Source organism: Polyodon spathula, chromosome 25, assembly GCF_017654505.1.
Source record: "Polyodon spathula isolate WHYD16114869_AA chromosome 25, ASM1765450v1, whole genome shotgun sequence".
In the NCBI taxonomy this organism is placed as follows: Eukaryota; Metazoa; Chordata; class Actinopteri; order Acipenseriformes; family Polyodontidae; genus Polyodon; species Polyodon spathula.
In genome coordinates, this window is record NC_054558.1 from 17,441,533 (window position 1) to 17,461,461 (window position 19,929).

Consider the following 19,929-nt stretch of genomic DNA (forward strand, 5'->3'; position numbering starts at 1 on the left):
TCAGAATGCAAATGCATCGAGAGTTGTGTTATAGTGGATTCCGTTAACTATTCCTGGTTTCCAAATTATTAGCCATAGGGTTAGGGTTAGGGTTAGGGTTCTTTGGAAAAACTTGTTATACAAGGTACGGCCACTTTCCATTGCGGGAAATCCATCCTGCTGAACTAATTGGATCACTGTGTGTGTTGACTGATGTCTTTAGGATATCCCTTGCACCCATCAACCAAGCCCCTATTCTCTTTTCCCCAAATAAGTAGTTATTTAGCCAGTTCTAAAGGAAGCACGACACTGTGGCCTCAGCTGAGATGCAGCTCTAGCGCTTATATACTGTACAGTGGTCCACGAAATTATTCCCCAATAAAGTGGCCACAGCCTCTTTTTTTTGGGGGGGGGGGGGGGGGGGGTTTTTTCAAAATACAACCTGGGTTGTCAACATAGACGCACGTTAAATGCAACCCCTGGTTTGCACATCGAAAAGGGGGAAATGACGATGATGGTGACAAAGCCCATAAAGGTGCACAGAAAGGTGAGTGTTCCATTAGAGAGTTCTAGAACCAATGTGATTTCACGTCAAGGTGCTTTAGTGTGTTGAGTTTTCAGCTCCAGACAGTGCAGATTGCCTGCTCCTCATCTCTGAGACCGAGCAGTGCTAGGACAGCTGTGGGACCCTTAATAGATTGCCAAAAAGGAAATGAAAGCAATTTTACTAAGGTTCTACTCTTTAGATCCTGTCTTTCTTTTTTTCTCACTTTTTGTTTTTCATAGGCTACTAACTATTGGGGATAACAGGGATATTAAGGTACCATGCTACATCTTTTTGGAAAAAAATGCTATTGCAGACATTTCTACAACATATACAACCACATGACACTTGTATGTGTTACAAATGTTTCAAAACATATCACCAATAAACTAATTACATACGTGATCTTGTCTATTTAGAGTCTTCAGGACTAGCACACAGTCTATTAATATTATTATCATCATTATTATTCATATCATTTATTTTTTTTATTTCAAACATTAGTTGACGTTGTAACTGATGTCTTAAAGACAAAATCTGAAAAATTGCTATTCAAAAATTAGCAAATTTGGTCAGTCTTATTTTTTATAATCATAGTGCTTTTTGTTCGATGGCTTAAGACAAAAGTCGTTTTTTTTTCTTCTTCGTCTTTTTTTTTAATCTCATCCAGTGGCAAACTACAGGACTTACAGTGCGCATTTAATGACACTTTGCTGCAAAAGTCTTGATGTGACAGCTTTTGAATTTTAATTTTAATTTTTTTAAACAAACCACAGCTACAGCTGTATTATATATCTCAAAGTAGTATCCTTTATTAAAATACCTAAGACACGTTTATAAATAATTTCTTCTAAAAGTATTTTTGAGTAGTCTTTTAAGTGTTAAAATAGTGATCCTTTTAGATACTGTATTCCAAAAGGGAGAGTATTTAAGAGTTGAAGTTGAGGGGCAAGGAAATAATCCTCTTCAAGAGCTTTCCATCGGATCCAATAAACTCTTGAGAGTTCAAGTTTACAAAACTTAAAAAAAAAGCAAATCTTCAAAACTCCCACTCCAGGGTCTCCTCTCGGTTGGCTGCTCTCTCCAGCCGGTGGATGATGTTGTTCAGGTTTGCCATCTTCTCGTTTCGCCGCTGCGTGTTCTTACTGGATTTGGGGTTCTCAGGTGGCGGGGGGTCTGAGCTCGTAGCAGGGTTGGACGGGGAGGGTGAAATGGGAGCGGAGGACGACGGGACGGGGGAGACTGACATCATGAGGCCGGGCGAGGAGGCTGCCGAGGGAGAGTTGAGAGAAACCTCCAGGCTGCTGCGAGAAGGTTCAGAGGCAGCCTTGAAGCTGACTGGGTCTGACACCGGCTTCTCCTCACTCTCCTGCCTGGAAACGGACTGACCCAGCCTGGACAGGGAGCCCAGAGTTCCCAAAGGAGTTTTACACAGCGCTCCATCCTCCCGGAGGCTCTTAGGGGAGTAGCCGGCCTCTTCCTCGTTTTTCAGCAGGCAGGGGAACTTGACAGCTGTGGAAACCTGCTCTTCCTCTTCCTCCTCTCCCTCGCAGTTATCAGGCTCCTCCTGCTTCACCTTGACCAGGGTCTCCCCGTGCAGGCCGCTGCCCTCGCTGCTGGAGTGGAACACGCCGGGTTTCCTGTCCTCCGTGTCTGAGTTGGGGCTGTGTGGGGTGGGGGTGCCATGGGGGTAGCCCCCGCTGTAGCTGCTGGACTCTGGATCCGTGTCATTGTCTTGGTAACCCTCCAGCAGAACCTCCCTCCGCATGCGAGACCTGCCGGGCACATCAAACAGCAGCATACATATTAAGACAAGTTTGTTCAAGTTAGGAACACCACATACTCCGGGTCATTATCTTCTAGTGCTGGCCTGCTGCCAGTTTCAACTGTCTGCCTCAAATCAATGTGTGGCAGAGGCCTCTGTACACTAACTGTGCCCCCGGAATGTGGAATTCACTACCAGAGTCTATCCATCTAGCTGATTGACTTCAGGGATGGAAATAAGACTTCCATTGCATAACATTTGGATCGATTCCTGTTTTACTATAAGTTTAAAAAGACACACCTGAGCTTGTTACCTATACACTGTGGCTAATCAAGCTTGTAGTAAAACCTGGAATGGGTGAAACTGCTATGAAATAGGAGACTTTTTCCATCCCTGCCCTGTACAAAACATATCTTTTTAATAAAGTGCTTTGTGAAGACTCAGTCGTAAAAGGTGCTATATAAAAAACAATAATTTTGTTCTGCACCTGACTGACCTCAGTTACTAGATGATGCTTTCAGATTACCTACTGTAAAGCTATAGACCAGCTGACCAGTTCATGAATAGTGATGGACTGGGTAGCAAGTAGAACAGCATCTCATGAGATACTATGTGCCTTTGTGGTGTTCCCTTACCTTATGAATGGAACGCCCCCCTCCCCCTGCTGTGCCCACCTGTAGTTGTGGAACCAGTTAATGACGGTGTTGGTCTTGAGGCTGAGCTGAGAGCCCAGCAGCTCGATGGTGTTCTGGGAGGGGTAGGGCTCCAGGAGGTAGGCCTTCTTCAGGGCTTCCTTCTCCTCGGCCGCCAGCACCACGCGCGCTTTCTTGGACTGGCTGTATTGTCCAAAGTTGCTTGGTGCCAGGCAGGGGCTCACACAGTCCGAGCGAGCGCTGGGAGAGTCGCTGTCGGAGCCTGTGCTGAGCAGGCCGTATCGTCGCTTTAGATAGGCTGGAAAGCACAAGAGGACAAGCGCATGTCAGAGAGGTCAATGAACAGCAAGATAATAGAGCCTGCCTCCAGTCTTTCTAATAAACCCACTGCAATAAAGACATCCTGAGACTTCTAAAACCATGCACAGAATGAGCAATCAAGTGCCTAGTAAATCTGCTATGAAGCATTCAGACAGTATGACAACCAGTAATACGTCTCCAATAAATAAACTAAAAGACTAATACAAACTGTTGGATATCTGCTCTGTATTCAGATCTGCTACCATTCAATTGAATAGACCCAATGAGCTTTAGCTGTGAGACAGACAGACAGACAAGCGGCTGGTGTACCTTTCTTCTCCATCTTCTTCATGTCGCGTAGTTTCTCCACGTTGTGCGGGTCGTTGAGCCAGAGCTGCATGCGGACGAAGGGCTCACGCCCCTTGAGGCTCAGCTTGTGCCAGGGCTTGGGTCTGGACAGCAAGTCAGAGACTGATCCCTGGGTCAGACCCAGAATGCTCTCTCCAAAGAGCCGCTGCCCTGTAACAACACAGCACCAACCAGCCATTAATGCCTGTGTCACGGGGCTTCGAGTCCCTACCTTAATATCATGTTCAGGATCCAATCAGTTGTAATAATGTTTCATGCACTGTATTAACTGCATGGCTGGAGATGGGTAAATGAGTGGTTGCACTCTAGGCCAGCTTTGTTTAAGTTATGACTAATATAATGAAGCCTCCTTAGTAAATGTCTCTTTTGAACACAGCAGGCGTGGGTTCTAAACTTGGAGACCAGGATTGTGTTAAGGGTGCTGGTGTACATTCCTGACGTTCCTTACATCATGTAAAAAGTGAGACATGCTCATTTGCAGCACTGCTTTTTCTAACCCTGGTGCACAAAACACCTTTTAAACTGGTATTGAGCTCATCAAACAAAGACCAATATACACATGACAGACCTACACTCCGTTAATGTGTAGGTTATCTTCTCTGGAACGTAATGGGATGTGTTAGGAAAGAGAACGGATGGGTTTCTGCATGGCACTACAAAGTAGATTCTGTTTAAGTAGAATATACTACTGAATTGTGTACTGCATTCTCAGTAAATCCTCTTTAAAAAGACCACCCCATTCTACCCTGTTGAAAATCCCAGCAGAGACCAGCACAGGTCTATCCTGGTCAGAGCTGGTAGGTAGTCGGTTCGAGTGACTTGGCTGAAGAGCTGTTTGTACTGGTTTAAAAACAAAACAAGTCCATTTAAGTGTCAATCAATGTGTCCTACGTGAATCTCATTGCTGTTAACTTGTGCTAGGGCTCAATCCTCAACTTGTTCCAGTTACCAGCTGTAATTTTCACCCGGGTTCAAGCTGTCTTGCTAATAATCTTTGCTTGTATAAAAGCAGCGCTGTGAGAAGCAGTACCCAGGTTGTTGTCTGTCAGCACTTCTTTGACCCTCTTGGTGATGGAGTAGGTGTCAAGCTCTGGGGACATGGCTACCAGCTCCTGAACGCCCAGAGGGGTGTGGTGCTGGTGGGGGAGGTGGCTGGGCAGAGTGGGTGAGGAGGCCTGGGTCTCTGGCTGCTGGTTCTCCTTGCTGCTCTCCAGCGCCAGGCTCATCGGCTCCCCCTGGGGGCTGGGTTGGTCCTCCACAGGGCTGGGAGGGGGTGAGGGAGACGACCGGGATTGCAGTGGGCTTTTATCTGTGTGACAGAATTCAGACTTCAATGAAGAATAAACAGACAGGTGTTGTTTATACGCAGCTGATTTAATATGGGGAATATCATATATTTAGGTGATATCTGCCTTCCCAGTGGATATAATTCAATACAGTAGCACCTGTAAGATACAATAACCTCTATTAACCAATGGACCTTTGACATACGTTATTTGCAAATACTGGTACCAACTGAATGGCACTGATGGAAACTGATTAATGCACATTTTATCCTGGGTCTAAAACAGGAAATGCAGCCGATTCTCAAAAGCAGTTTGTGTTTCAGGGGCATGGTATAGTTTTGTCTAGTTCTAACTTTACAAACCTAGAACCAAAAAGTTAAGTAATATAATCCAATGCCACTAAAGCACCCTCAAGTTATTTTCCAAATCAACATTGGGCACTAAGAAATCCTACAGTATGTAAGGCTGCGGACTGGGATGATACAGCTTTAAGATTTTGACATTTTATATCTTAATGGAGTAGTGTAGTAAAGAGCCTGGTACCCAGGGTGTAGTTCACAGACTGGATGAGTCCCTGGCCCAGCTGATCCACCAGCCAGAGCTGCATGCGGATGAAGGGCTCACGGCCTTTCTGGGTCAGCTTACTCCAGGGTTTGGGTCGGGAGAGCATGTCACTCACACTGCCCTGGGACAGTCCCAGCACCTGGGGGAGCACGGGGACAAACAAGGGATGTTAACACAACCGAACACACTTCACAGGTCCTGGTATACTTCTGTGTCAGATAAACGGGCTGCCAGAGTGAGGCCCTTTACTAATGCTATACAAATTGAAGAGAAGAAGTACTATTTGTTTTGCTGCAGTGTGGGGCTGGAAAAATCTGCAAATTAAAAAAAAAAAAAACACAAGCAAATAACGGAAAGATCTTCTGCACAACAATAAGGGTGACCATTGATAATGGTGCAAGCGAGGGAAGAAAATCACTTCTTTAACGGTAATACTCGGGAATAAAAAACCCTACCTTCTCGCCGAAGATCCTCTGGCAGATGCCGTTCTTCGCCAGCTTCTCTTTGACCTGCCGCGTGAGCTCCAGGGTGTCCACCTCACGGTACATGTAGAGCTCGTACTGCTCTGGGGTGAGCGGGGGCACGGTGGGCTTCAGTGTGCGAGGCACATAGGATGGGTAGTAGGACAGGCGGCCCAGGCTCTCCGACTCCCCGCTGCCGGAAGCCTCCACCTCGGACTTCACCTCCACCAGCTTGCCCTGGTCCTCCTCAGCTGCTGAGGCCTCCTCGCTGTTGGGCAGGCTCTCTCCATTCTCAGCGAGGGGCCAGGGCCTGGGCATGGCCGAGTAGCCGGAAGAGGAGGAGGACGAGAGGGAAGGGGAGACGGAAGTGAAGGGACGCGACATGCTGCTAACAGGGCCCCTCTCGGCTGCCCAGTGCTGGTCGAAGTAAGTCCCTGTGTCCCCAATCTCTGACTTCACCTTGCGGATGATATTCTGGACGAACGCGGCTGGGGACAGTACACTGAGGGGGGTCTGGCTGCTGCCTGAGATGGTGCCGCCACAGACAGAGGCCACCAGCTCGCCCCCTTCCTCCTGTTTGACGTAGGCTGGCAGCGGGAGCACCTTGGCTGACTCCGCCTGCCCCCCAGACGCTGGCGCTGCTCCTCGGCTGCAGGACTCGATCTCCAGCAGAGCATGGTGCTGCGCCTGCATCTCCCGCCGCGCCTGCTCCAGGATGCTCTTGATGGTGTCGTCCGAGCTGCTGCTGCTGCTGCTGCTACCGTTGCTGCTGCTCGCAGAGGTGGCTACGGAGCAGGACTTGCCATCGCCTGCAGGTACAAACACAGGGAACTGGCTGTAGGTGGATTGATGGATGACCACTAGAGATTCTGTTTGGGGAATTTGGTTTTGGAGATTACATTTGCACACCTCTAGTGGTAACACCCCCTCCCTTCAGAAATCATGCTTTTTCAGTGATTGTTGGACATTAGCTTGAGAGACTAGTAAGTATTCCTTCAAAATGCATTAAAAATGAATATTTTTGGGTCTGTGTTTAGCATGTTTATTGCCGCACACTATTTGTTTTAAGCATGCAGGCTCAATGGGGTTAAATATTTAGGTACTCACTCCCTTTCTGTGACTGGATTTCCTTCTTGGCTTGCTCCAGGATGTTCTTAATGGCATCGTCCGATCCCGTTTCCGGGGTCCTGATCCTTGGAGTTATGCTTCCTGGGAAAGGGAACGAGCACACATGATCGGGTTATCAGCCCTTCAAACACCTTGAATGCATTAGAGGGTGTTCTGCTCTCTTCTGCTGCAAAGCTCAATGACTCCTCCTCACACCTAGGAGTCAGTGTCATGGTACATTACAGAGGGAACAGCGCAACACTGCGAAATGGAATGGCATAAACTTAAAAAAAAAATCAAAAACAGTCTCAACAGGTCTCTCTGATATTAATATCATCAATATCACCAGATTAAGCAAGGTATTCACTCTAAAGTAACATAAGATGGTCAGTGTAAGTGTTCAAAGTTGCTGAGTCGGTTGGTACTAGTTTTGCAGTGTTAACCATTTCATCACCTTTAAACATGTCAAAACAGAAGTTCAGTACATGTTTTAAATTTGATTTGCCACCTTTTCCTCTTTGGTGATTTGTTTTTTTTAATGTAGGGGCTGGAATACAGTCTCTGCTTCTCACAGAAACAGTTCATGGGGAAGAGAATCTCACACACTCCCATGCAAACTCGCATTGAGAGCTAGACTACAGAGATGCTGCCATCTAGTGTGGGCAGAGAGTAGTGCTTTTGTGTGCGGTGTACAATTAGGATACATTAAAAAAAAAAAAGATTTACACACAGTATTGTCTGGAAACGCCAGTTTGCGGCTGTGATTCTCACAGCTTCCGCAGAGAGTCACTCCAGCGGAGCAGGCTCCTCACCTCTCTGCCGGACCTGGATGGTCCTCAGTGCCAGGATGTTCTGCTCATCGGACAGGAACTGCTTCATCTTGATGAAGGGCTCCTTCCCCTTGATGGTGAGCTTCCTCCAGGGTTTGGGCCGGGCGAGGATTTCGCTGACAGAGCCCTGCGACAAACCCAGCACATAGTGTCCGAACACACGCTGTCCGATGTTGTGCTTCAGCAGCTGCTCCTTCACCTGATAGGCTATCTCCGCTGTCTCCAGGTGCTCTTCGTCCCCAGTGCTGGAGCTCCCGCTCTCTGATTGGTCACTGGGAGGCCCCGCCTCGCCGCTGGCTATCACCTGGCTCTGATTGGCTGACACAAGGGCTGCCTTAGCCGCATACAGAGCAGTGGGGAAGGCCATGAGGCTAACGCTGTCTTTCTTGTAGAGCGGGGGCAGCAGCTGCTTCTGGAGAAGAGGGTCCACAGGGAGCTTGTCTCCGGGGAAGGGGGAGACGGAGAAGGGGCGGGGGAGATCAGGGGTCAGCAAAGGTGGGCCCGAGCCGGGGGATTGAGGGCCGTCTAGCAGGGGCTGCGGGGGTCTCAAGGGGGACGGGTAGGACAGCAAGGTGCCCAGAGAATCCTTCAAGGACTCCTCTTCAGAATGGTCTTCCTCTACAAGAAAAAGGAACAACTTGTTCTACTGCTTGTACAGTAACTGAGAAGGGCAGTAAAAAAGTAGAATCTTGTGACGTTTTACAAAATGCAGCTTCCTGCTTAGTGGGAGATCACTACAAAATGGGACAAATTGTTTTGAGGAAAGGTAAAATCAGGTCATGTTACAAATCATTTTTAAGTGAATTAACAAGCTGGGATGCATGCTGGTTTTTTAACTAACCATTCTATTGTCCTGTCCCGAAAGAATACGTAATGAGCTTGATGAATCTGTTCCAATTCTGTATCGCCAATATCCTTCAATGGAATTAAAGCATTACAATAACAAGTTAAAGAAAGCTACATTACCATTGCTGTGTAAGAGACTGGCTTTCTCAAGCAGGTACTTCTGAGATGGAAGAAAGGCCTCTTTGTCGAGCGGCAGACCCTCTGCAGCTTTTGATGTGTCCTGCAATCACAGTCTGTAGCTTAAGATTCAGAGACTCAGATCAGACAATATGGGCAGAGGAATTACAGATCACAGTACCGAGTTTAGAGATTGCAACATGCCTTTAATTTGCTCAGACATGCACAATAAAGGTTTTGATTGAACAATTGCATGAGCTCTGTGAATGATAAGATGAACATCCACTTGGAGACTCACAATTAGATATGTACTTACTTGTGACGAGCTGCTGTTTGCTGAAGTGAATTTCATTGCTTTGAGTATGCTGTTAAAAAAAGAAAAACATACACATTGGGTTCTCAAATCAGATGGAACACAGTTACTGTAAATATATCGCACTGCCACTCCTCTCCACACACACACACACACATTATATTAAAGATCTGCAAATTTGAGTCAGCTAGAGAATCTGTTATGCACTGCCTTACATTTCCAATAATTCCAATACAATATTAATGAACTGGGTAAGGAAACTTAGACGGACAAAGCAGTGCCAGACATGTACTGTAGAGTATTTAAGGCGAATGCATTTAATGAATAGAGCCACATCTAAAACATGTCTTTGAATGCATTTTTAAAATGGACAGCTCTCTGTTAATCCAGTTCGATTGAGAACATTTATATATACCACTTACCTGAGCTCTGTTTTAATTTCTTCATAATTCGCCTGTGTTTGTAACTTTGCTTCTAGTCTCTGAACAGGACAGAGAATAAACAGGAGTTAGTACAGGCGGGCAGGCAGGTCAGGGCTGGGGTTACAATTGTGGATCCATAAACCAAACACAAGTGGGTGATATTATTTATTTCTGTGTTCCACTTTCCAGCAACAAGTCCATGCTTTCCTATACACCCTGAGCTAATACAGAACATCCACACAGACATTGCACTGGCATCGCTACCCTATCACATACTGGATTCTCTTCACAATTGAGGCTCTTCACATACTTCAATAGCTGCAGTCTTGTATGCAAGCTGTCGTTCCATCCCTGCAATCTGATTGGCCGAGCTGTCCTGGAGTTCCTGCAGTGTGATTTGCAGACGCTGGACGTCCTGCAGTAATTGGATGATCTCTCTGTCTTTAGCTGCCAGTGCGGCTTCCAAACTGGACCCTGAGCGCCGAGACTCCCGTTTATCCTGCTGAAGAGGAGCAGCAACAAAACATGCAGGCCCAGCATTAATAATGTACAGTGCATCACTGTACTCTTAGAGGTTGACATTCGTCTGTTTGGCGGACCCCTTCCACTGCTTCTAAAGGTCTAATGGGTCCTGTTGCCCTGTCTTTTACGGTGTAAGACTGTTCTCTCTAATACTAACACACTTGTCCGGTTGACCATCCTTTGATGTCTCCTATAATACAATGTTCTCTTCTTCTCACTAGGTAAGTGAATCAGTTAAGTTGACCCACTTAATATAACTGTAGTCTTTTTAATGGCGATGTCTAGTTGACCTTGTGTCTCTTAGGGTACACATGAGCTGTACTTAGGTAGGACAGAGGACCGTTGAGGAGTTCTGACAGCCAAGGCTTGTTGATGTTCTCACACATTTTACATGTACAATATTAGACTGAACAGGGATGGGAATAAGACTCCCATTGCATAGCAGTTTGATCCATTTCTGGTTATAGGATGAGTTTAATAAGACACCTGAGCTTATTACCTATACACTGTGGTAAATCAAGCTCGCAGTAAGACCTGGAATGGGTGAAACTGCTATGCAGAGGAATCTTATTTCCATCCCTGTTGAATGTGCCTCAGGCGGACTCGATGAATTACAAACCAAGTCATTGCTTACCCCCCTGGCCTCCTCGGCAGTGTGACAGCCCAGGTGGACGGTGCTGTTTGCAGTCGCAAGCTGTTCTCGTAAACTCTCTACTTCCCTCTGCGCCGTCTCTGTTCTCTGCAACGACAAGCACTCAGCATGTTGTTCAGGAGCGACTTCTCATCCTCACTACAGCGCGGGACCTTAAGCTTAATGTTTTATTGCGAGCATGTTGTTTTCTGACATGTTCTGTTTGTTTGTATTCAGATAGATACTAGCACTGCCTGGATAGTTTATAAGGACCAGTACTTAATATCTGATTGGACCAGCCACAGTTGGCCCTGATCACAGCCTTGACACATGTCACACAGACTCCAGCAATGCGCTGGAAGGTGTCTCAAGGAACGTTAATCCATTCAGGTATTTTTGGTGTACAGAGATAGGCAGAGGATAATGATGACTAGTTGTTCAAGTTCATCCCAAACGTGCTCAATTGGATTGAGGTCCAGGATTGTGGTGGCCATGGCAGATGCCTGAAGTCTCATTCCTGCTCCTCAATCCATTGCAATTGGTACAAGCGCAACATTGTTGGGTGGACTTGGAACTACAGCATTTGTTCAGCCTTTCTGGTTATCAAGGAACCCGCCCACACCAGGGCAGTGCCAAACCCAACCCAGTAGACAGAACCTAATAAGCAGTGTATACTTTCAATAGGAAGGGCTGTTTCTGGTTTAGTCTCACTGCTGGGTTTATAAAATAAATACATACTAATAATAAATAAAAAAAAGGTCAGATAAATATGCGACTTTGTTTTCAGAGCCTGCCCTGTCACAATCTTCCAGGTAATCGATTATTATTTTAACAAAAATGTATCTCAGTGCTGCTTGCAGAAATTACAGGATAGAAGCAATCAGTGCGATTTGGGAACTAACCGCCTTGCCATTGCTTTGGGAAACATTTCCATGAATCCACCTCACACAGGCATTCGTAATAAGCCTGCCCAGCCCTTGAAAATAATTACAACAGCATTCTGATTACAGGAATCATTATGCAAATCATGCGCAATTAGCCGCTTTGCTCACCTGATTTGCTTTCTCCAGATTCGTCATGATCAATCCCACTTCTTCAGCTCTACAAGACACAAGATACAAAGCAGGTTTATTTATCAGGCAGTTGCTGAAGTCTAATATTTCTGGTAGACCTTGCTATGGGGTCTCCACTGTGACCCCTGCTAGCAGGGGTATGGAAATCCTTTCGACACTGCTGTTTGAGACAGTAGTTTCCCTGGTTGTAATTACAAAATAAGTAACTTGAAAAAGTAGACACCTCTACTGTACTCCCTTGTTCTGGGAGCAATAATCCCATTTTCAGCTGGAGTAAGTTAGGTAAATCATAAATTTTGCAATAAAGGTATAGTTGAAGATTTATTAATTTCATTTGTTGCTCTGGGAGCCAGACAGACATTCATCTACTCATATTTGCAGTAGTATGAGTGTGGCAGAGCAAAGCTCTGCCCTTTAAATTGGCAGGGATGGGGTTAACTTCCCCTGCCTGCCTGGGTTTATTATGTTCAGGTGGCTGGGGTTGATTAGTTGATTAGGTTGATTAACGATCAATCAGCGCCCAGCCACCTGATATAAAAGGAGGCCTCAGCTTCTCATTTGGGAGAAGGGAGCTGAGGAAGCAGGTTGGTGTTTGTTTTGTGGTTTTTTTGAATTTTCTAAATCCAGTGAAGGCATTGCCCAGCCTGGAAACTTTATTTTTGTGAGTTTTATTTTTGCTTTATTTGTGTTTGAGTATCTGTTATTTTGCCCTTGTGCACTTTATTTTTGTTTATTTATAATAAAACAGTTATTTTTTTGAACTGCAGTCTGTCTCTGGGCCTCTATCCACTCGCCAGCCTGCCACAATGAGATTAATAAATACCAGGCTCATATTTCTCAGAAATGTTATGTCTGTTATACTGACAACATTTTACAGGAAAAGCTAACTGATATTTCCAGAATGTGCTTTTAAGGTACTATAGCCTTGCTAAATTCTGTATGTAGACAATATATTTTTAAAAGCATAGGGGATAAGCTAAAGTATGCATCCCTTAAGTATTCGATGAGGCAACATCACTCACAGGTCATGTTATAGATCATTTTATTTTCTACTTCTCCCTCTCTCTCTCTCCCCCCTCCCTCTCCTTCTCCCACCTCTCTCCACCTCCCTCTGTTTCACCCACCTCTCCTTCTCCCCCTTCTCTCCTACCGCTCCACTCTCTCTCCCCCCTCCCTTTCTCTCCCTCCCCTACCTCCTCTCTCTCCCTCTCCCTCTTCCTGCCTCTCTCTCTCTTTCACGTCTCACTATGAACGAAACAGCTCCTCTGCAGAGCTTGGCTGGGAGAGGGTTGCCAAGGTGATCGAAGCAGATGAAATGTCTGGCATGCTGTGCGATAGGCGAGGTGCCAAGGGTGAGAAGGAACGTACTAATACACAAGAACAGATGGCACTGGACCAACAGGGGGAAAAATAACAAGTGTCACATTCACATTTAATGAACTTGTGTAGTTTGGAAATGTATTGTATTGATTAACTGCTCCGATCCTCCAGTCCAAGCAGACAAATGGCTCTTATTATTTAGAATCAGATAGGAAAAACGGAATGCGCCTTTTCACTTTGAAATGGGCTTCTAAAGTCAGGAATGCTGAGACCTGCGGTTCCTCGGGCGGATCGGAGACAGACGCCTAAAGGAAAAACATTCATCATTTCCATTCAGCCCCAGTGTCTGCTTCACCTCCTGCACAGCCACAGATGCCAGTGAACACCTTCAGCAAAACCAAAGAAACTTCTTATTCTAGTAGACATTTTGCCTCCTGTGTGTTGCTATACAGTAAGCTGCTGAACCACAGTGTTTGCTACATCTGCTTGCTATGGGACCGGTGGCCACCAGCTTGCATTCAACACCTTATTTCAGAAGTACAGTACATTGAATATTTCCCAAATTAATCATTCACAATATATATTTCATGCTTGATGTGCAATCACTATGCTGCACTGCATAAGAGCTCTCCGCTAATTCACTGTTCTGAACAGCAAAACAAACAGGGAGTGCTGTATCATGCATTATTAGGAAACTGTGATGTGATATACAGTAAACCCTGTGACACAAAGATAACCATTTTATAACACTGATACCATCATGCACATTCCACCTAGAAGTGATAGCAAGAAAACTTCATCTCCCAGCATGCCCTTGCTGTGCCACATAGAAGTCATGTGATTTTATCCTCTTGCCACACTGTGAACCCTGTGCTGTATATTTATTTTCCAAAGGGAATGAAACCCAATGACCAGAAATTCTTTGCATCCCAGCAACCAGGAAATCTGAGGTACGTCACATGGGATAAGTTGACTGTTATAAATTACAAAAAAAATATTCTGTCATAATGAAACAAGCACAGCTTACCACACTAGTGCAGGAATCTGAATTCAGTTCGTCACCATTCTTTAAATGTGGACTTCACTGCTTTCAGTTTGAACAGCAGAATGAGTCCCGACAACGGCAACAGGCTACCGCTACACCTAATATGACTGCTGTGTCTGAAGGAAAGTAAATACAGAAACAGTTACTCCTGGCCCACGAGTAATAAGCTGTCTGTCTGAGTAATAAGCTGCTCAGACTGGGAGAACAAGTGCAGACGCCACTGCAAGGATTCCGAGAGGTGCTGAACTCTGAGAAGCCGAGAGCAGGGACTTACTTTGAAGCTGCTTCTTTCTCATATTTACACCTCAGGTCCAGGAGCTCCGTTTGGGTTGTTTTCAGGGCTAAAGAGGAGGCAAAAGGAAGGGCATCAGTGGTGGCCTTACTTTTCTTGGTTGATTATTTTGTATTGCTTCCGGTTGTTTTGAGAATATAAGTACTACTACACACCGACACTGTTTACCAGGCTGTTTGGGTAGTGCCTGTATTTTTATTTCTGCTTGAAATATTGCTTCTTAAACCTTGACCATTGAAATTAGTTTCTCAAGAGGTGGCGACGTTGTTTTAAAAAATGACCTCGAGTTTAAAAATGCTTAACAACCCTACAAGCATTATTTATTTATTTATTTAAATCTGTATTTCATCAAAATCTGGCTGCTTCTTCAGTAGGGCTGTCTGACTGTAAATATAAGATTCTCAAACACTCCAATTATTACTACTTTTTTTTTGAAAAAAAAAAAACACCATTCACAATTGTAATAGTAATACAACTATAGACACTTCGGTGTCCGGTCTGGTGTTATGAATGCATTCTGTTCAGCGGGTTCTAAGAGTGACCCCAGGGAACTCACCTGAGTGGAGGACCTTGATTTTCTCTTCTGCTTCTCCCAGCCTGGCTGCCAAGCTGATCTGTGCTTCTTTGATTCCTCTGCGAACACGCACACAAACACACATGGTAACTATATCTTCATGGCCCTGGCTGTGTGTCTTGGAGAGATCTGGAGGAGGGCTATGGAAATGAGGGGCTGTCAAGCCGTTTTGATCCGAGTCCTGTCCTCTGCACATCAAAGAGTGCGGAGCAGTCTGGTAAATCAGCGGAGGAGACATCATCCTCATCAACGTGAATGCTAACACTCTGTTTTGTTTGATCCCTGAGGTTGTAGACTCAAGATCTCCTTGTGACAGATTCCTAAGCTCTATATTGCAGACTGCAGGGTTTGTGCAAGGCACAGGTAGCAGTATTTACAATAATCTGAGCCCTTAGTAATGCAACATTGGCCAGATTGGTGGGTATAAAACAGAAGTGCCATTTGGACCAGATTAAGCTATCTTTACCAAATGACCTTCAATGGCCATGCAGTCGCAATGCAATGGTTTTGTGCTATGGGGCTGTTATTGAATTATACTATAGTTGTTATATTTTAATACTGGTGTCTGCTTGCTAGGTACACAGTACAGTGTGTTACTGTACCAGGGCCGCACTGTGACTGCAGATCTCCAGGCTACAGGTCACATCCTGCACTCCATGCGGAGTGCCTTTACTGGATGCACCACTCAGGAGTCCCTCGGTCTGTCTAACAGCATGGAAACCCCAAGTGCAAAGCAGTGGCATTTCTTTATATGGGACAAGTTTTTTTCTGCTACTCACGTACTTTTCTTTCTTGCTCTCATTGTTCAGCAACAGGGTCTCTCCTGCTCTAAGTGTCTTTCTGTTGGGGGGGGGCTTCGAGGGCTCAGCCACCAGCGCTTCCTCCGTCTCCACTGCAGGGGGCGACATCGAGCAGAGAAAACAAGACGCTGAGTTCAGGAGCGAATCCCATCAGGGCAGAGATCAATGGGCACCCCTGGTCCTGTCAGAGCGCAGGGAATCGATCTGCACGTGCCACACTGTTGATTAAACACGTGCCACAGGGCCACAGCTCCACTGATAAACCCAGCAGGGCAGGGAGGGATCTAAAACAGGACTGGTGCCTGCAGAGCCCAGACTGTGTGTGTGTGTGTGGCAGCAGAAAAAAAAAAGAGCCCTTGCTTTATAAACGTTTAACATGTTAATGCGCCCATTTGCTTCCGATGTTGGAAACGGGCTTAATTCATACAGACCACTGGAGTAAACCAAGAAGCAACAGAGATGTGTTATAATTAAACAAGTAAAATAAACAAGCATGAACATCTGCAGCACAAGGAAGGGGGGCTAGCTCTATAGTTTCCAGTGCAAATGCAGTAAGAGCATGGGTTTCCAAGCCTTGGTTAGCACTCCTGTCTCAGTAATGCAGGGCCTCACCCTGGCTGCTATGGTTCTCCAGGTGTCTCCTCCAGTGCCGGCTGATCTCTTTGAGGGCGCGGCTCTCGGGGTCACTGCTCTGCAGCTGCTGCAGCCTCTCCTCCAGACTGTGGGCGGCCTCTAGCACCGGAGATGGGTCTGTGAGTAAACACACAGGGGGTGAGGTCAGGGGGCCAGGGGACAGACATTGCTAGACCCCTGGTTCAGGAGGCAGAGCCCTCAATTACCTCCCCTGACATTACCTCGCTGGGACGGGCATTACCTTCTGCCTGTGTTTGCCTGCCCCTCCACCTGCTTCCATAATCTCAACAAACAAGGGTCAATGACTCTCATCACCCTGGCGTGAGGATGGCTATTTTCCTTAGGAAAGGAACGGAATTTTGCAGCTAGCAATGCTTTTCGCTTGTTTATACAGTACTATGCATTTACTGTTCTGCACCACAATTACCCACGCTTCACCATATTTTCCAGTCTGGCAGTGCATTTCCATGTAAACCACAGACCCCACAATTTAAAACAGTGAGGATAACATACTGCACTTTTCTATGCTTAACCACAGTTTTCTGAACCTTCTGGCTGAGATGAGAACATCGGACTGGGAGATGACACACCCTTATTTCGCTAAGACATTCAATTATTATTGTTCATTTTGCTAAGCCAAAGGCTTTAAAGTTTGTTTGAACCAATACCGCCCCCCCCCCCCCCCCCAACTTCATCTCAAATGCCTCACTCTCGACCCCACAGCCCTCTTTTCCAAACATTGTTAGACGGCGAACGTCTTCTGAAAAGAAAAAGCAGACTGTGTAAAACAACAGAGGAACTGTTTTGCAATGCATCTGAGCCCCTGGGGCCAACTAAGAGTCAGTTTCTTTCCTAACAAGTCTCCGCTGGATCATTTGATCATTTAAATGATGATGCTGTGGACTCTCGAGGGGCTCTTTGCTCTCAACATCACCAGGATGTTTTGTGAAAGTTCAGCAGCATCGCGAGCGTACACACACACACACAAAAACACACACTCACAGTGCTGCGCCTGCCTGCGGATAGCAGGGGACCGAGGGAGAGGGTTGGAAGCTGCACTGATTACTCCTCCTTGACACTTGCTTTCCCCTCTGTTACTATGTGCTATGATGAAAAGTCACACTCAAGCTACTAGGCACTCTAACTAAACACAGGCTACTAAACATACAAAAAAGCCATCACTCTGCCTACAGTATTTGAGCAGCAGTTCACTGTGTGAAGAAATCTTAAAGCATCGGTCCTTGTGAAATGAATAATTGATTACCTGGAATCAAATTACAATATATAAAGCTTCATTTCACTTTCACATTTCTAAACTTTAACTTCAAATGTCAACTGAATTGCTTGTTAGATGTCCCTTACTAATTTGAATGGTGTTTGGAATCACTCTGTTGCTCCAGTTTTGCACTTGTTTGCAGCTGACATGCATTCAAATCATGTGACAAAGTGACCATTAAACTCTGCCAGCCTCACTTGCTCTCTTACTACTACTTACTAGGGGACTGAGTGGTCCAGTAGGAGATTGAGTGATCTAGTATGAGGCTGTGTGGTCTAGTAGGAGACTGAGTGGTCCAGTATGAGGCTGTGTGGTCCAGTGGTTAAAGAAACAGGCTTACAACCCAGAGGTCCCCGGTTCAAATCCCAGCTCAGCCACTGACTCCCTGTGTAACCCTGAGCAAGTCATTTAACCTCCTTGTGCTCCACCTTTCGGGTGAGACGTTGTTGTAAGTGACTCTGCAGCTGATGCATAGCTCACACACTCTAGTCTCGTATCTTGTAAAGCAGAATGATGGCAAACACCATAAAATAGTAAGGGGAATGTAAACAAAGGTGGTACTGTTCTGCAAGTCCTTAAAAAGAAACACAGCAATGACCTGTCTGTCACGGCATCCAATGGTGATGCAGAGACAGTCACAGCCAAACGAGAGAGGGACGAGGCTGGAGTCAGGGTGGATGTGTTGCCTGTGTGTGTGTGTGTCGAATGTTCCTGGCTGCACTGTGCAAAGGTAAGCAGGTGTGAGTGGGGCGGTCCGTCTTCTCCCTGTCAGAGATACACCATCATTAGTTGGTCTCTGCTCAACGGGATGAGACATTATGTCTCCCTGGGCCAGTGTAATTATGCTCTGACATAATTAACCCAGCAAGCCCATTAGGCAAGCACAGGCTAAAAATTCAGCTATAATTATTTGTTGTGTGCATGTTAATGAGCACAGCTGTGCTGCCATCGCGCAACATGAACAAATTCGTTTACAAGACTGTGCTCTCTTTCAATCTCCGGGAGACATATTCCTCTTCCTGTTTGGGTCCAAGTTTTGAGTTTCACCTCGAAATGGTATTAATAATAATAATAACTGCATCGTAAAATAGCAGTGCTCCATATTAGTGACATTCCTCTTCCTTTGCAACCTGGCATTGTTAAAACATACTTCTGGTTCCTGATTTCAAGTCTCATAAAAAATAAGTCTGACTTTTTAGCTGGTGCTGTGGAAAGCTGCTTCAAAGAATCACCTTACTTGCACTAGACTTCACATGGTTTGCCTTGGCTCAGACATTTACTATGGTGGCAGGACAGTCTTGACTTCACTGCAGTCTGCAACGTCACTGATCTTTGCCAGGCACTTGCCTTGAAAGAGTGAGAAGGTCGATCCACCACAATATATTCTTCCAACACATTTCAATTATATAAAAAGGAAAGCATTCTTAAGCAACATATATGGTCATTTCCAAACTAGAAGGCCTTTTAGCCTGTGTTGAAAACTGTGTAACAAACTTCCCCAGTATCCTGAGCTGCAGTATTTACAAGCACAGCTTTTCGTTTCTAAACACACACCCCCATCCCCAGCAACATTCTTATCTGAACAAATCTTTTATGAACACTCTGCATTATTAAATAGCCAACTGTCCCCTGGGTCTTAGTTTATTGCTGCTGGTATTAATCACTACAATACAGAGTGCTTTCCTTCTGCATTAATAATATACACCATCAAACCATTCGTATATAACACACAACACTCGACTTTCATAGAGGGCACAATAATACAGTACAGTAGGTGCTTGCTTTGCAGGTAATGCCCTTCACAAGACCTACATAAATGACTGATGTCTCAGGTCTGACAACTTTGCTGAAGACTTCCAAGAATCAGTGAGGAATGATCCGATATCGCTCCAGAACAATTAGAATTCCTTACAGTCTGTGCTGTGCTGGCTACCCATGGTGGCCTATTCACAGTGCTATGAGAAATATATCAGTACAAATACCAATTGCAACCGATGCTTTACTTCATTCATCCACAAGGGCTGCTGCAGGGGCACAGGCTAATGGTTGCATTTCGCTGTACCAAATGTACTTTGAGATTAGAAATCTTTCTCGCAGCTCTTTTGAGGCCACAGAGGTCGTGTTTCATACTGAGGTGCTTTTTAAGGGAAACTGTTACCAAGTTTTGATCTTGGCATAACAAAACCATGCAGCCCTGCATGCATAAA

At 45.5% G+C, this 19,929-nt stretch overlaps 1 protein-coding gene across 4 annotated transcripts in view; it reads right to left on the bottom strand.

Annotated features, from left to right (window-relative positions):
• Window positions 1–390: 390 nt before the first annotated feature.
• LOC121300126 (homeobox protein cut-like 2) overlaps window positions 391–19,929 on the bottom strand; it is a 96,842-nt gene continuing 77,303 nt past the window's right edge. Inside the window, exons 5-22 of one of the 4 annotated variants that reach the window (XM_041228545.1) lie at window positions 16,426–16,563; window positions 15,797–15,905; window positions 14,996–15,072; window positions 14,422–14,488; window positions 11,762–11,810; window positions 10,713–10,817; window positions 9,867–10,055; window positions 9,557–9,615; window positions 9,138–9,186; window positions 8,825–8,924; window positions 7,841–8,476; window positions 7,029–7,130; window positions 5,916–6,730; window positions 5,440–5,599; window positions 4,641–4,919; window positions 3,572–3,760; window positions 2,924–3,239; window positions 391–2,298 (exon numbers count right to left, since the gene is read on the bottom strand). In XM_041228545.1, coding sequence (XP_041084479.1) covers window positions 1,563–2,298; window positions 2,924–3,239; window positions 3,572–3,760; window positions 4,641–4,919; window positions 5,440–5,599; window positions 5,916–6,730; window positions 7,029–7,130; window positions 7,841–8,476; window positions 8,825–8,924; window positions 9,138–9,186; window positions 9,557–9,615; window positions 9,867–10,055; window positions 10,713–10,817; window positions 11,762–11,810; window positions 14,422–14,488; window positions 14,996–15,072; window positions 15,797–15,905; window positions 16,426–16,563 — 4,175 coding nt within the window. In that variant the 3' untranslated portion in view covers window positions 391–1,562. Of the gene's footprint in view, window positions 2,299–2,923; window positions 3,240–3,571; window positions 3,761–4,640; window positions 4,920–5,439; window positions 5,600–5,915; window positions 6,731–7,028; window positions 7,131–7,840; window positions 8,477–8,824; window positions 8,925–9,137; window positions 9,187–9,556; window positions 9,616–9,866; window positions 10,059–10,712; window positions 10,818–11,761; window positions 11,811–14,421; window positions 14,489–14,995; window positions 15,073–15,796; window positions 15,906–16,425; window positions 16,564–19,929 lie in introns of all 4 variants that reach the window. The other 3 variants (XM_041228543.1, XM_041228547.1, XM_041228546.1) reach the window with 3 other exon arrangements.